General features: G+C 39.8%; 1 protein-coding gene across 1 annotated transcript in view; it reads right to left on the bottom strand.

The window, feature by feature from the left end:
- The window catches only part of FBN1 (fibrillin 1), a gene marked incomplete at both ends in the record, with an annotated part of 254,926 nt that overhangs the window by 81,912 nt on the left and 159,860 nt on the right, over positions 1-13,154 (bottom strand). The window contains 9 exons of the mRNA XM_079700378.1: positions 1,808-1,933; positions 3,926-4,051; positions 5,319-5,441; positions 6,630-6,755; positions 6,859-6,984; positions 7,802-7,930; positions 8,050-8,175; positions 9,872-10,099; positions 11,885-12,010. Coding sequence (XP_079556504.1) covers positions 1,808-1,933; positions 3,926-4,051; positions 5,319-5,441; positions 6,630-6,755; positions 6,859-6,984; positions 7,802-7,930; positions 8,050-8,175; positions 9,872-10,099; positions 11,885-12,010 — 1,236 coding nt within the window. The remainder of the gene's footprint in view (positions 1-1,807; positions 1,934-3,925; positions 4,052-5,318; positions 5,442-6,629; positions 6,756-6,858; positions 6,985-7,801; positions 7,931-8,049; positions 8,176-9,871; positions 10,100-11,884; positions 12,011-13,154) is intronic.

Below are 13,154 nucleotides of genomic sequence, written 5' to 3'. Positions count from 1 at the left end.
ATTAAAATGGCTTCTAGACACTGTGTCTATGTGTCTCATTTTATAAGGACAACAATAGGTACTATTTACTGACCAGCTACTGTATGCCAAGCACTGTGCCAAGGGCATTACATGCATTATACCTCATGTACCTTAAATGATATTAATGTTGCATGAAAATTTAAGCTTTCTTCATGATAAGAGGCCTAAAACAGTCAGCCTCTGCACATGCCTCTGTTAGCGGGAATTTGGAGCATAAAATTCTAGAGATCTTTTTCTTACAGGGAATGAAGACTGTCCCATTAGATTAACTTCTCCCTTCATAAGAATCACGGTTCTCTGGGTTGACTTGCAGTGAGTTCAACCTTGCCAAACAATGGTATTAGCCTCTAATAGGTAAAATGCAATATAGAACTGTCCAATTTTCCCCTGCATTACTACCAGACCAACACCCCTTACCCTAAGTCCTATATTTTTAATGAAAGCTAAAAATAAATCTTGAACCACAGATATGCTGATATAAGCATCATTTGTACCCCCAGAGACCACATGAGGACTAGAGATTTTAAACTCTGTGCCATTTATCAGAATGGACCCCTAGACATGCTTCATATGAAGACTAATATAGTGAGCATGAAAGCATTCTAGCTACATGCTTCTTTTTATAATTTGTCTAGAATCTGTCATTTTTGAACTAATAGTAATTTATTGGTGATGTCTGTATATCTGTATTTGAAACTTTGCATAACTGAACAGTTTAAAATGGTAATGCATATATTGGGAACTTTCTTGAAAAACGCTGATATAATTAAGAAAAGGATCTGTACCTGTACCACACTGCCAATCTGCAAATATTTTAACGTTTGTTTTAAGTCACAATGGCTTGCCAAACTGCCTTTTGAAATTAAAGTCTATTATTTGTAAAGAAATGATGCAGTTACCTAATTCAAGCCCACCATGGTCTCCATTATGTTTTAAATTATGTTATATGCCATAATCTGTTTTGTTACTATAGGTAACTACAGTAAAACTTTATTGTTCCATGTACTAAGCATCACTGCCTCAAGTATGAAAACATCAATTAAACACTTAGAAAGAACAACATTCACTCAGAGTGACTGCTTCCATTTGATGTTTAACAGAATAATCTCCTACAAATATTGTGAAAAGACCTTATGTGCTATTGGTATTAAACAAGCAAAATTAATGGTTTAATTTCTCACTTCATGAGATTTGCTAAGTCCCACGAATAAAGACTAATTAGGGCTAAAGCAACTTAATTGAAAAAAAGCACATTAATTTAAGAAACTAGAAGACTGATGAGACTTGATGAAATATATGAATTGTAGGATGTGTTGGGGTTTTTTTCCCACATCTTTATTGGAGTATAATTGCTTTACAATAGGATGTGTTTCTTTAAAAAGTAATTTCACTTATAAAACCTTAAATGAAAGGGTTGGCAATGGAGGCTATTGGGAAAGGTCTGCTTTAATAAAGGGATATGTTTGGTAGTTAGCACGTTAACTACTTTGATATAAAAATGTTATTTTAACCTCATAAAATGTTGATATTTATAGTGTTACTTATGGTGGTAATTTATCTCATATGCCTTTTTTTCACAGGTAAAGGGAAAAAAACCTCACCTTAGATCCAATCTAAAGTATGACAAATTTCAGAGAAGTGCAGGCTAAGTTAATGAAAAAATACTAACAAAATGCTTTATAAGGTAATTAAAATATTAATAGTTTTAAAACTTATGTTAATCTATAATTATGGTAGCAATCTCTTAATCACTTACGGTTTTATTGTTCAATTTGAAAAAACATACCTGTACAGCCAGTTTTTCCTTTCTTGCCTGAATATCCCATATCACAGTGGCAGATAAATGAGCCTTTAGTGTTTTCACAGGTTCCACTTAGGCAGATATTTGGATTCAGATCACATTCATTGACATCTGTAAAATACAGATATTATTAGTACATATAACCATTTGTTTGATATCACTGAAAAATTTCCCCTGAGATAAAGCAACTATGACAAACAAATAGAAAAGATGAAATGTTTTCACTTAAAAAAAAAAGTATATTTACGTAGCCCAATTCACATTTGCTTCCTACATTGAAGGCTAACCCTGCAGACCTGCTTTTTATCTGGGCCACAAGCAGGAGGTCAAGTAATCAAATAAACTGACTGACTCGAGGTTGGGGATAGAGCCTGTTTATGTGACAGTCTAGAAAACTTTTTAAAACAGCATATTCCGTTGCAAGATGAAAATTTTAATTCAGACTGCATGATGCCAACATTTTAGTTCCATATCTTGAAAGAAAAGACAGATAAACTAGTAGTCTTAGTGCAGATAGTTACAAACTTCACTTCTTTCCCAAATTAAAAATTATCTTTTTTTATGACATTCATTTTAATTTCTAGGACTTCACAAATATTCGGTAAGTGTTTTTGAAAGACACAAATGTGAAGTGATTTTTTAAATTTCAATTCTAGACTCTTGCTTCTGGCCAAGATGGAGCAATAGGAACCAAATTTACCTTCTCACCTAAAATAACAACAAGAAGAAAGGACAATTTGCCAACAAAATCAATGATCCCTGTGAGAAAAAACAAACTAGGTGGGTTCTACAAAGGCCCCAGAGTACTGTGTAGGGAGATTTTTAAGGCAATGGCATAGGGAGGGGGATGACAGATGGAACCAGGAAATGTCCATGAGTTGAAGAGGTGAGGGGGAAGGCCAAGGTAGCTAGAGTTCATAGCGCTGAGTACAGGACCGAAAAGAGATGTACAGAGAGAGAGAAGGAGAGAGAACTCCAGAGATCTGCAGAGGGTCCCAGTCAAGCACCCAGATGAGTAGTGATCAGTATATTCATGTAAGGAAACTCTCGAATCTGGAGGAAGCACCATCCAAAAGAATTAGAGGGAACAATCATCAGAGTTCCCAGAAGGCGTAGAATTGTGCCTTCTCCTACCAGCCAGACTGGAAAACCTTGTAATTCACAGGGAAGTGAGTAGAGTATCCAGAAGGATCTTGCCTCAGCAATAGAGAAAATTAGCCCTACCCTAACTGCTGCTTAAAAGCTTCAAAGCAAGACTTTGAAAGAACCGATCTGTTTCCAAATAACTTAACTATGTTCCAGAATAAAGCTTAGGAATACAAAAATATTCAGAAACTAGTAAGGCAAAATTTATAATGTCTGGCATCCAAGCAAAAATTAACAGGCATTCAATGATGGAGGAAAATATGGCCCATAATGAAGAGGAAAGTCAATTTATTGAAATGATCCAGAATTGACACAGGTGATAGAATTAGTAGACAAGGACATTAAAACAGATTATTATAACTCTATTCCTGTATTTAAAAAGCTAGAGAAATGATTGGACATATTAAGTAGAGACACAGAAGATATTAAAAAAAAAGACCCAAATCAAACTTTTAGAGGTGAAAACTGCAATGTCTGAGATTAAAAATATACTAAATGGGATTAAAGGCAGATTAGATATTACATTAAAAAGTCTGACAGATTTGAAGACAACAATAGAAACTCTCCAAAACAATCCATTCTAGAATTTATTGCATTCTTGTCAGAAATAAGTTTTGCTTGCCTTAAGCAAACAATTTAAAAGCCTAAACTCTAGTCACAGCAAAAGGAGGGTTAAGTGGACAGAAATAATGCATAGACATAAAAGAAATGTCTTTTGGTCACTGGAGTTGACCAGTGGTTAGCTCAGTCCATACAACATATCTGACAAGAGCATCATATCACAGTCACAAGAAAGTTGCTTTTTGGAGTGCTAGCTTTGGATTATTATTAGTACTATGCTCCTAAATATTCTTACTTTTCCCTTAGGATCTATTCACTACCCAAACAAATCTTTATGTAATTTAACAGTCCTTGTGAATAACTAGCAAATTGGAAAATTCTGTCTTTTTTGCTTACCTACACAAGTCTTCATGTCTTCAGATGCCATGAATCCATCATAACACAAGCACCTGTACTCTCCAGGTATGTTTGTACACTGACCACCATCACAGATATTGGGGTTATCTTCACACTCATCAATGTCTGCAGAGAATAAAACCAACAATGGCATGTTGTTGATAGGGTTCCATTAATTAATCATTGATGAAAAAGTTAAGTGACCCAAGTCAAGTAAACTCAGCCTGCTCGCATAAGACTGTTAGCTCTGAAATCCAAATGACACTTTACATAAATTATCTCATCAGGTTATCTTGGGTAAAAAAGGGGAGAACCATTTTCAAGATTTATAACATACAGTTCAGGATGGAGGTCCACATGCACTTAAAAGACCATCATTTAAAAAAAAATGCACGTCAGTACTTGGTACATACTAAGTGTTCAATAAATTAGCTACTACTAGTACTACATATGTAATAAAATTTTAATAAAATGTAATAAACATTTAGGTAAAGTCCAAACTCAAGAAAAAAAAAAGACCACCATTTAATTGGCACTTTTATCTCTGATACAAATTTATCATTCAAAAATGATTATGAATTTTATTTTTCTAATTGTCAAATTTAAATGCCTAATGTCCATTATTTGCTGTTTTACAGATATTTTAAGGTAAAAAATGCTTGAAATAAGCATATCTGCTTAGATTTTCAAAATTTAATTTTTATAGCTAAATTTATATCTAGGGCTTTTAACGTAGATTTTACTAGGTCCAATAAAATAACTTTGGTTCCTAAACCTAAGTTTTCTTCTTAACCTGAGCCAAAATTAAAATCTACATTACCCACTTCATTTCCCATCTCCGGCTGATTACATGGCTCTTCTAGCCCATGTGATACAATAGGCAGTGTAAATTAGACCAGCAGTTCTCAAATTTTAGCACAAATCCAAAATCACTTGGAAGGCTTGTGAAAACAGACTACTGAGATGCCCCCATAGGAGTTTCTGATTCAGTAGGTCTGGGGTGGGGCCTGAGATTTTGCATTTCTAACACTTTCTCAGGTGGTACTGAGGCTGCCCGTCCAAGGAACACACCCTGAGTAGCACTGAAATAGGCCATGAGATCAGATTCTTCAAAACTCTGCTCAATCAAGAAAATGTAGTTTATATTCCACTTATTGAGCATGTGCCAGGTACTATGCTGAGTGCTGTACATACTCTTCCACACAGGCAATCTGAACCCCATTTTACAGATGAGGTATCAGATGCCAAGGATCTTCATCGAGGACGCACAGCCAAAAAAGTGACAAAACAAAGATGTGAATTCAGGACTGTCTGACTCCAAAGCCCAGGCCCTGAACCACTCTAATAGGGACCTGCTAGTGAGAGAGTTCCCAGGAAGCTAAAGCTGACTTACCAGTGCAGGACCTCTGGTCAGGCATTAGTGCGAATCCTGGCTGACAGCTACATTCATAGCTACCTTCAGAGTTTGTGCAGAAGGTCTCACAGCCACCGTTCATTATGCTGCATTCATCGATGTCTAAGAAAAAGGAAAATAATATCACCTTCCTCTGTGTTTGTGATGATGGCACATGTTTGAAGTTTCCAGGTATGTATGGGTCAAATAAAACAAAACAAAATACAAAATTATAAAAGCATCCCAGGGCAACTGCATGTCACTGCATTGTTTGGTTCCTTCAACAAATATTAACCACACACCTACTATGTGCTACAGATGAGAATCTAACAGTGAATGAGATGGACACTCTTCCTGCCTTCATAATATTTACACTGCAGTTGGGGAGTTAGATGAACACAACATATGGTGTGCCACACACAATGCAGGAGAAGTGCTGGGCGCTAGAATTCCTCAGTGACAACAATGGGCACGTGGGTGAAATTCTCTGGGTCACAGATTCCGTTACAAACTTGACATTGCGTTTGGCTGAGGTTCCAGTCCTTTTCAAGGACCTGAGCTGGAGTTCTGAGTTGTCCTGGGCCATGCTTCAGAAGAATTTGGGCTGATTTATGATTCTGGGTAGAAACCATGTGAGACTTGGCAGTTCCACATGGGGTATACCTCAAACCAGGCAAAAACTGGCTGTTTCTACAAAGTTTCACTTTGACTCTAAAGCCATGGGACTTTCTGTGCCGCTCTTCCCAGCACAACTAAACCTCCTAAGGGCCAGCCACAAAGCAAAACGCTTGTCCCACAAAACCTCATTTTTAAGGACTGCCAGACTTGGCCTCTATTGCATTGTAAGCTATAAACATCCTATGGTCTTCTTCCCAATAATTATTCTTTGGAATCTCTGAGCTGCTCCAAACCACCTAAGGGTGGAGATCACACCCTAAGCTTTCTGTCTTCCTCTCGGCACTCACCAGGCTTGTTTATTTCAGGCGGTACTTAGTAATCACTGGCTGACGTGCTTGGGTGTGCATAGGCAGAAACAAAGCGTGTGCTACCGTTCACTAGTCAAAGCAGCATGGGTCAAATTATACTTGCTAGAGCTAAAACACTGTACAGCCTTCACTGAATTGGTTCTTTAAACAGATGGGGGAGGTGAGATCTAAAGATCGTGAGCCACCATGAGAAGACCTTTCCCTCCAGGAAAACAGGAAAGATTAAGTAAAAGTCACTAGCGATGGAAACAGAACTCAGAGAACATTGCTTGAGTGCTTTCGAAAGAGACTAAAGAAAATAAATAACATACCATACAGAACTTACCAACACAAAACAGCCTGTCGGGGGTGGAGTGGTAGCCGGGGTTGCAGGCACACTGGTACTTCCCTATGAGGTTCACGCAGCGGCCGTGGGGGCAGAGGTGCGCGCTCAGTTCACACTCGTTGATGTCTGTATAGAAGATGAGAATACCAAGCACCCAGCCGTAAGCCTCGGGCTCTGGCAGGGGTGTGGGCCAAACGACTGCCGGCAGGTAAGTGGTCTTCCTCCTTACCTATACATGCTGAGATGTTGGGGGACAGCTGATGGCCCTGAGGACATTCACAGCGGTAACTTCCCTCAGTGTTTAGGCACACGCCTCCTCGGCACAGCAGAGGATCTCTCTGACACTCGTCAATATCTGCAAAGTGGAAATGACCCCTGTTGAAGCTGTGGGTGGTGGTCCTGCCAGGGCCCCACGACCAGGCCAGTGCACTCATTGCCCAGTTGCTGGGAGTTCTGGCTGCTAATGGCTCACAGGTTTCCTTGTTGGAGAACCGCTATCCACCTCACTCAGAAATGCCTGGGAGGTGAGAAATTACACCCCGCTCCCATGCTGGGGGCTGCCCATGGCCAATAACTGCTTGAACTGATGTGGGAGTATAAAATCTCAGCCTCCTGGCCTCGAGGTGGGACTGCTCTCCGGTACTATTCACACTCCAAGGCCCCTGTGGGATCAGGTTAAAGCTAAAATCCAGTCGAACAATTGGCTTCCTTCTTCCCCTGCCCTAAGCTGCTTCCCTCACTTCTTTACAGGTTCCTCCTAAGAGCAATCCCTCAAAAACTGCCCCCATCTCAGTCCTGTTGCTAGGGAACCTGTTCTAATGAAACTATCTTAATCAATCTCCTTTTCTAAAAATGATGAACAGAAACCCTAGAATGTGACCCCTAGTATAGCTTATGTTTGAATTGTTCTCTCTTCCCTGGGGTGTCTATTCCAGGTGTTAAACTCACTTCTCAGGGACCCATACCTGGTGTCTGAGGCCACCCGCTGCCCCAGAGCATGAATTCCCTCATTCCTTCCACATGTCAGTCTCCCTCTGCCACAGTCCAATGCGTGACTCACTGGTCAGGAGACCAGCGCACTGGGGGAGCAGGAAGAACCGACATAGGCGATGAGTCACCGAAGCTTCTTGGAATGTTTCTTCCCTGGGATGATCAAATGGTCACGCACTCACCCATGCAGTTCTTCATCATCATGAATCCACTCTCATAGCCTTCATCGCACTTGCACTCAAAGTCTCCGGGGGTGTTCACGCACTGGCCTCGGCCACAGAGGTCGGGAGATATGCGGCATTCATCGATGTCTGCACAAAAGCAGCAAGTGGCAGCAGATGAGCCTCAGGATAGCTTTACCTCTTGTGGCACCATGTTTAAGACCAAGAGTTCCAAAGGGTGTCCCTCCAGGGTGAGCCCCTTCACTGACCTGTGCAGTTCCTTTCTTCAGAATCCAGAGCAAAGCCACTGTCACACCTGCACTTGAAGCTGCCGATGGTGTTTCTGCACTTGCCATGGGTGCAGAGGTTGGGAATCATCTTGCACTCATTGATGTCTTCAAGGAAAATTAAATGTGGGAAAAGTCCATAAGTGACCAATTAGGAGATCTCAACACCCCATTTTAAACTCAGGAAGTTAGAGGGTCTTGGTCATACTCATTTTAAAAAATGTGTGATGATCCATGAGAAATAGGACTTTGTAAACAGATCTAGACTTTTAAACTTCTACATTTTAGAAAGTATTATTGAAGAAGTAAAGAGTGGGTTTATTTGGACTTCTAAAAGCCCAGCACACACCAAACGCTGAACTATTTGCTGAATGAAAGAATAAGAAATTCTAAACCACTAGTGTCTATATGTAAGGCATGTGGAAGATTTTCAAATATATTGTCCTACAGCAAGCAATTGAGTATGTAGTGGAATGAGATATTCACTTATGCTTTCTGATGCTTTTTTTTAATACCTAAAAATAAGAATTTCACAGGAGATGCCATTTATAATTTTAATTCCTTACAAATGATGTATACTATTTTAAACATGTTCTCAAATAATGTGTACTAATTTAAAATATTTTCTCAATTAATATGAAGTTTGCATTAATATAATTAATGTGTATAAGAATTTCTTGGAGACTGCATATGTAACATGTAATTTGAGTAATCTGAGTTTCCCCTTTTAGGGGCCTTTCTAAAGCAAGACCTAGAGCTCAAGAAATACAAGTTCATTTCTACCTAATGTCATGAGATACAGAACTGGCAGATTAAATCTCAAGAACATCTAGTCCTTCTGCGGTAATGGATCGCCACAGCTTTTGTAAGCAAATCATCCAAGTTCCTTTTAATTTACTTAAGAGACATTTCAGAGGGCTGTCTAGAAACTGTCTCTCTAGACAGTATAATTTTAACCCCAGGACTTCTTGAACAAAATGCTCGGTAGAAAGAAAAGTCTACACTTTTTAATATAAGGATAATTAAGTGATATTTATATACTCATTTCCCATTTTTAGAAATTCATTTGGTTATGAAGTATAATAAGTAGGTCGAGACACAATGGGCAACCGACACTAAACTCTATACTGAGAACATAAGCTGGGCCTCCCTGAATAATCGGAATTCTGAGAAACCAATTATGATTTTTCCATATGCTGAAGTAAACAAGGTCTGTATCATTGTGCATAAGAAGTTAACTCAATTTTGGAATTAGATTAAATCTGTAACTTCCTTTTTTTTTTTACATGGGTTTTATAGCATAAGAAAATAAAATTTGAAATATAAGTCACTGGAGTGTTTGCCATAGGAATGAATTTTGCTGTATTTGGACAAAGAGGACCTGTCACTGGGTTTCTCACACTGTTATCTATAGTCAGGGGGACCACAGTGACTTGGATGCTTCAAATCAGCAGATAAAGGTTACCTCTAGGGCTCTAGTAGATGGCATAAACATCTCCCAAGAAGATTTTTCTTCCATTTATGCTTAGCTTTAGGATAGTATTAAAATCTATTTAACGCTTAACAGTGACTACATGGGAGAGGCAAGTGACTCAGGAAGACCTGAGATGTAGAAAAAGAAAATCCGTGACAGACTGAACATTTTGCCGTATAAAATTCAGCAATCAAAGAAGGCAAGCTGAAATGATCCAGGGATGACCGCATTGAAGACATGCATTGTAATTCTGTCAGTAGAACTCTGTGCTCCTGAAAATGCATCCTTTTGACCTAACAGAAGAGTAATCAACCACTGAAACCACTGTACCTTTGAAGAAAGGCTTTCCATTTGTAATTTCTTTTGTGGCGAATCCGGGTCCTCTGGGACAGAGTTCCTCGTACTCAGGTGTGTTCCTCAGGGGACACTCCTCGCACTCCTCGGTCCCCCAGGCTGCCCCGACGGAGCAGCAGCAGGCGTCCATGCGGTGGCGGCCAACCACGGGCAAGGTGCACTCCTCATCCTCGTAACCCAGGAAGCAGGTTTCCAGGCGGATATCTGCCAGAGGGAACGAACGGAGGGAAGCTGAGGAGAGCTGCTCTGTTTTCACTGCCTCAAACTGCCAACGTTGTGTTAGGCAAAGTACAGGACACATAACGATTTACTACAAACTTATTGACTGAAATTAATTTTTTTTCCTCCAAGGAACCTAGGCTTGGTGGTGGGTTTTCCTTCTTAATAAAGACTCTTAGCTGGCAGCTCTTATTTATGTGCACCTCTTCTTGCGGCAAGTAGCCTTTGAACTCTAGGTATTTTCTGATAATTCTACATAAGGAGCAGTATTCGAAGAACTCCTGCAATGCTCTTTTGGGAGATGTTTTCTCCCTGTACAGACCATGCCTATTACCAGTGCATGCACTCCATGATGTCTTGACATCTCCTCTCTAGCTGAAAGCCAACTGCAGTCTTTATTGTTGGAGAACATCTCAGCTAGCACCAGCACCTTTTTCTCAGATCCACTTCATTTTTGGAGAGGTGGAATAGTAAACTCTGAAATGAGGACTGCCCTAATTGTGATTAAAGAGGAAAAACAGCAAAGAAAAGCCATCCACTCCTCTTCTCAAGTATTTCTTTCACCTCAACATGTGCTTTTGTGCACATTCTTCTGGATACTTGTGGGAGTGTGAGCTTCCTTTAATGTTAGAAAGCTACTGAAGCCTTCTGAGCAACTTCGCATCTGGGTTGCCTCTATTAATTAAGATGGTTAATTTCAAAATGAATCCTAAACTAAATACTGAAGCATGTTTCAACTGAAGAACCTGGAAAAGCGTTCTCATTACATGCTGATACCTCCTAAACAAAGAAGCTAAGACTCAGAATAGGATTAACGGACATCCATAGTTATGAAAAGACTCCAGCCTCTGAATTCCAGCTTTTCTATTCTGTATTGCTTACATTATAAACTACAAAGTTTTATATTGAAAGGCTGATTAATCCTAATTCATAAAGGATGCAAATCCCTTAACTGCATGCCGCTCTTTCAACCACCTACAGTGGTCCTTCACTAAAGATGCTCTTCAGAGTGGTTTCAGATACACAATATGGCTAAGCATCACTTCCAGAGTCATGGACTCTGAAACCAGTGATCCAAAGGACATATTCCTGGCAATCAGAAGCCATAGTAGTAACACCAGAATAAGCCAAAGACCCCACAAGCATGACTGTGGGATCTCAAATCTGCTGCCACTATGAGTCCACAGGGCAGCTTTCTAAGAATTCAGGGTTTGGTGTCCAGTCTCTTCCACATCACTGTCACTTGGGTTCTAGCAGTTGTCATGGAGAATCTCATCATGGCTGATATTGACAACAGCCTTCGTTCCCTCAGGTTCACTCCTCAGGCTGTTACACTCTTCACTCCTGATACCCACAAGAGTTTCCTGCAAAGACCTGTCCTTCTGGCTTACAGCAGCCCTGCCTAGCAGGCTAAGGCTACAGTTTCCAATTAAGCAAAAGTGTTCTCCTTACCAATCACCTAGAATTCTCTGTCCATGGCCCATGGAGGGCAGATTTAAGAGCTCTAGAATAATAACTGTGATGGATAACAATAAAGAACTAAAGTTCCTCTTCACTGACGTGTTCTCTACTCTTTTTATAAAGAATGAATAAAGAGCTGAGTCAGGAAGGCTATTTGTCCAGGAAACCACAATGCATCCTAATAGAAATGCTGAATTTGGGATGTGTGTGTGTCTATACCTGGAACCAAATATTCAGCTGTATCTTGTTAACTGAGTTTTTAATAATCGTTAAGAAATATTCATTAGAAAAGTAATGAACGGTATTTACCTAGGCAAATCCTCCCTGTGGCATCCAAAGTCATCCCACTGGGACACTGGCACTTAAATGATCCCTTAGAGTTAACACATAAGCCATTTTTGCATACTCCTGGGAACACTTCACATTCATCTATATCTATGAAGGAAAAAAAAGCATGAAGTTAATATATCTGTATAACATCATTCTACTTCATTCCATTCATGGAGTCATATTATTACCACAACGGAAAAGATCATTTTGAACCTGATAAGTTTACAAAACTAGTTTGCCTCCAAATAATTCATGTAGAATTTCTGGGATGTTTGAAAAGCAACCAGACTGAACCCACCTATTACCAAAGATATAACAGTTTCTCCATCAGTCTCAGGGAGTAATTTTTGATTTGTAAAGACACGGAGCTGGTGGGAGTTCTTGGGAACAGGTCTGGGTACTATAGACATCTCAGGTAAGGCTCCCAGGGGCCGTACAATTAGCTTTATGAGACCAGAGGGCTGCAAGTGAGTAGAGAAAGAGAAGCCTGGTCTTTCAAACTAGCAAAGAAGAAGTAGCTTGAAGATGAGCATAGAAAAAAAATCCATCATCGAGGAATATGTGGGGCCAGTCAAAAGAGTCTCATTTGAGAAGTGCTGAGACATCCCAAGAAAGTGTGTATCTAGTTCTAACTCAGCAATGGTCTCAGGCTGTTCCGTCAAAGCCTTGGTGGTCCCAGCCTGAGTTGGGGAGTGGTGGAAGGTGCGCATGTTCATTCATTCATCATTCACTGCATCTGTCTCAAATGTACTAGTCCTGCCCAGTTTGCTTGATGGAGAGCATTATGTTCTCTGCACATTGTTTTGGAAAAATACTCACCATCAAGTTAACCCAAAGAAAGGCACTTACCTGCCAATGCCAAAAAAGGGGAGCGTTAGTCAAGAAACTCACACACACTGTGTCTCTATTTAGAAGAAATAACTTTCCAAGCCAGGGATGTTGAAAAAATTATTCTAAATCTTTCCTCATAAGAGAAATAAATTGGGAGGGGGAAATTTACCTTCTTTGGGTTGTTTTGTTTTGTTTTGCTCTGGCCACTTGTGTACCAAACTGTGCTGCTGAGGTCAGATAAGTTATTAACAGTGGGTCTGGACCAGAGAGAGGCCAAAGGATTCAGTCATCATTTGGAAAGCAAGACCTTGGGTGGGGGATGTAGTGTTCCTCTTTATTTTAGCTGAGAAAAAAGTTCATTTCATTCCACATATGGGACTAATTGCTGTTTTAAAATTTTTTCAGCTGCTGTGTCATG

This window comes from Hyperoodon ampullatus (genome assembly GCF_949752795.1).
Source record: "Hyperoodon ampullatus genome assembly, chromosome: 3".
NCBI classification, from domain to species: Eukaryota; Metazoa; Chordata; class Mammalia; order Artiodactyla; family Ziphiidae; genus Hyperoodon; species Hyperoodon ampullatus.
The sequence above is the reverse complement of the archived record's forward strand: the minus strand, read 5'-3'. Positions and strand labels throughout refer to the sequence as shown.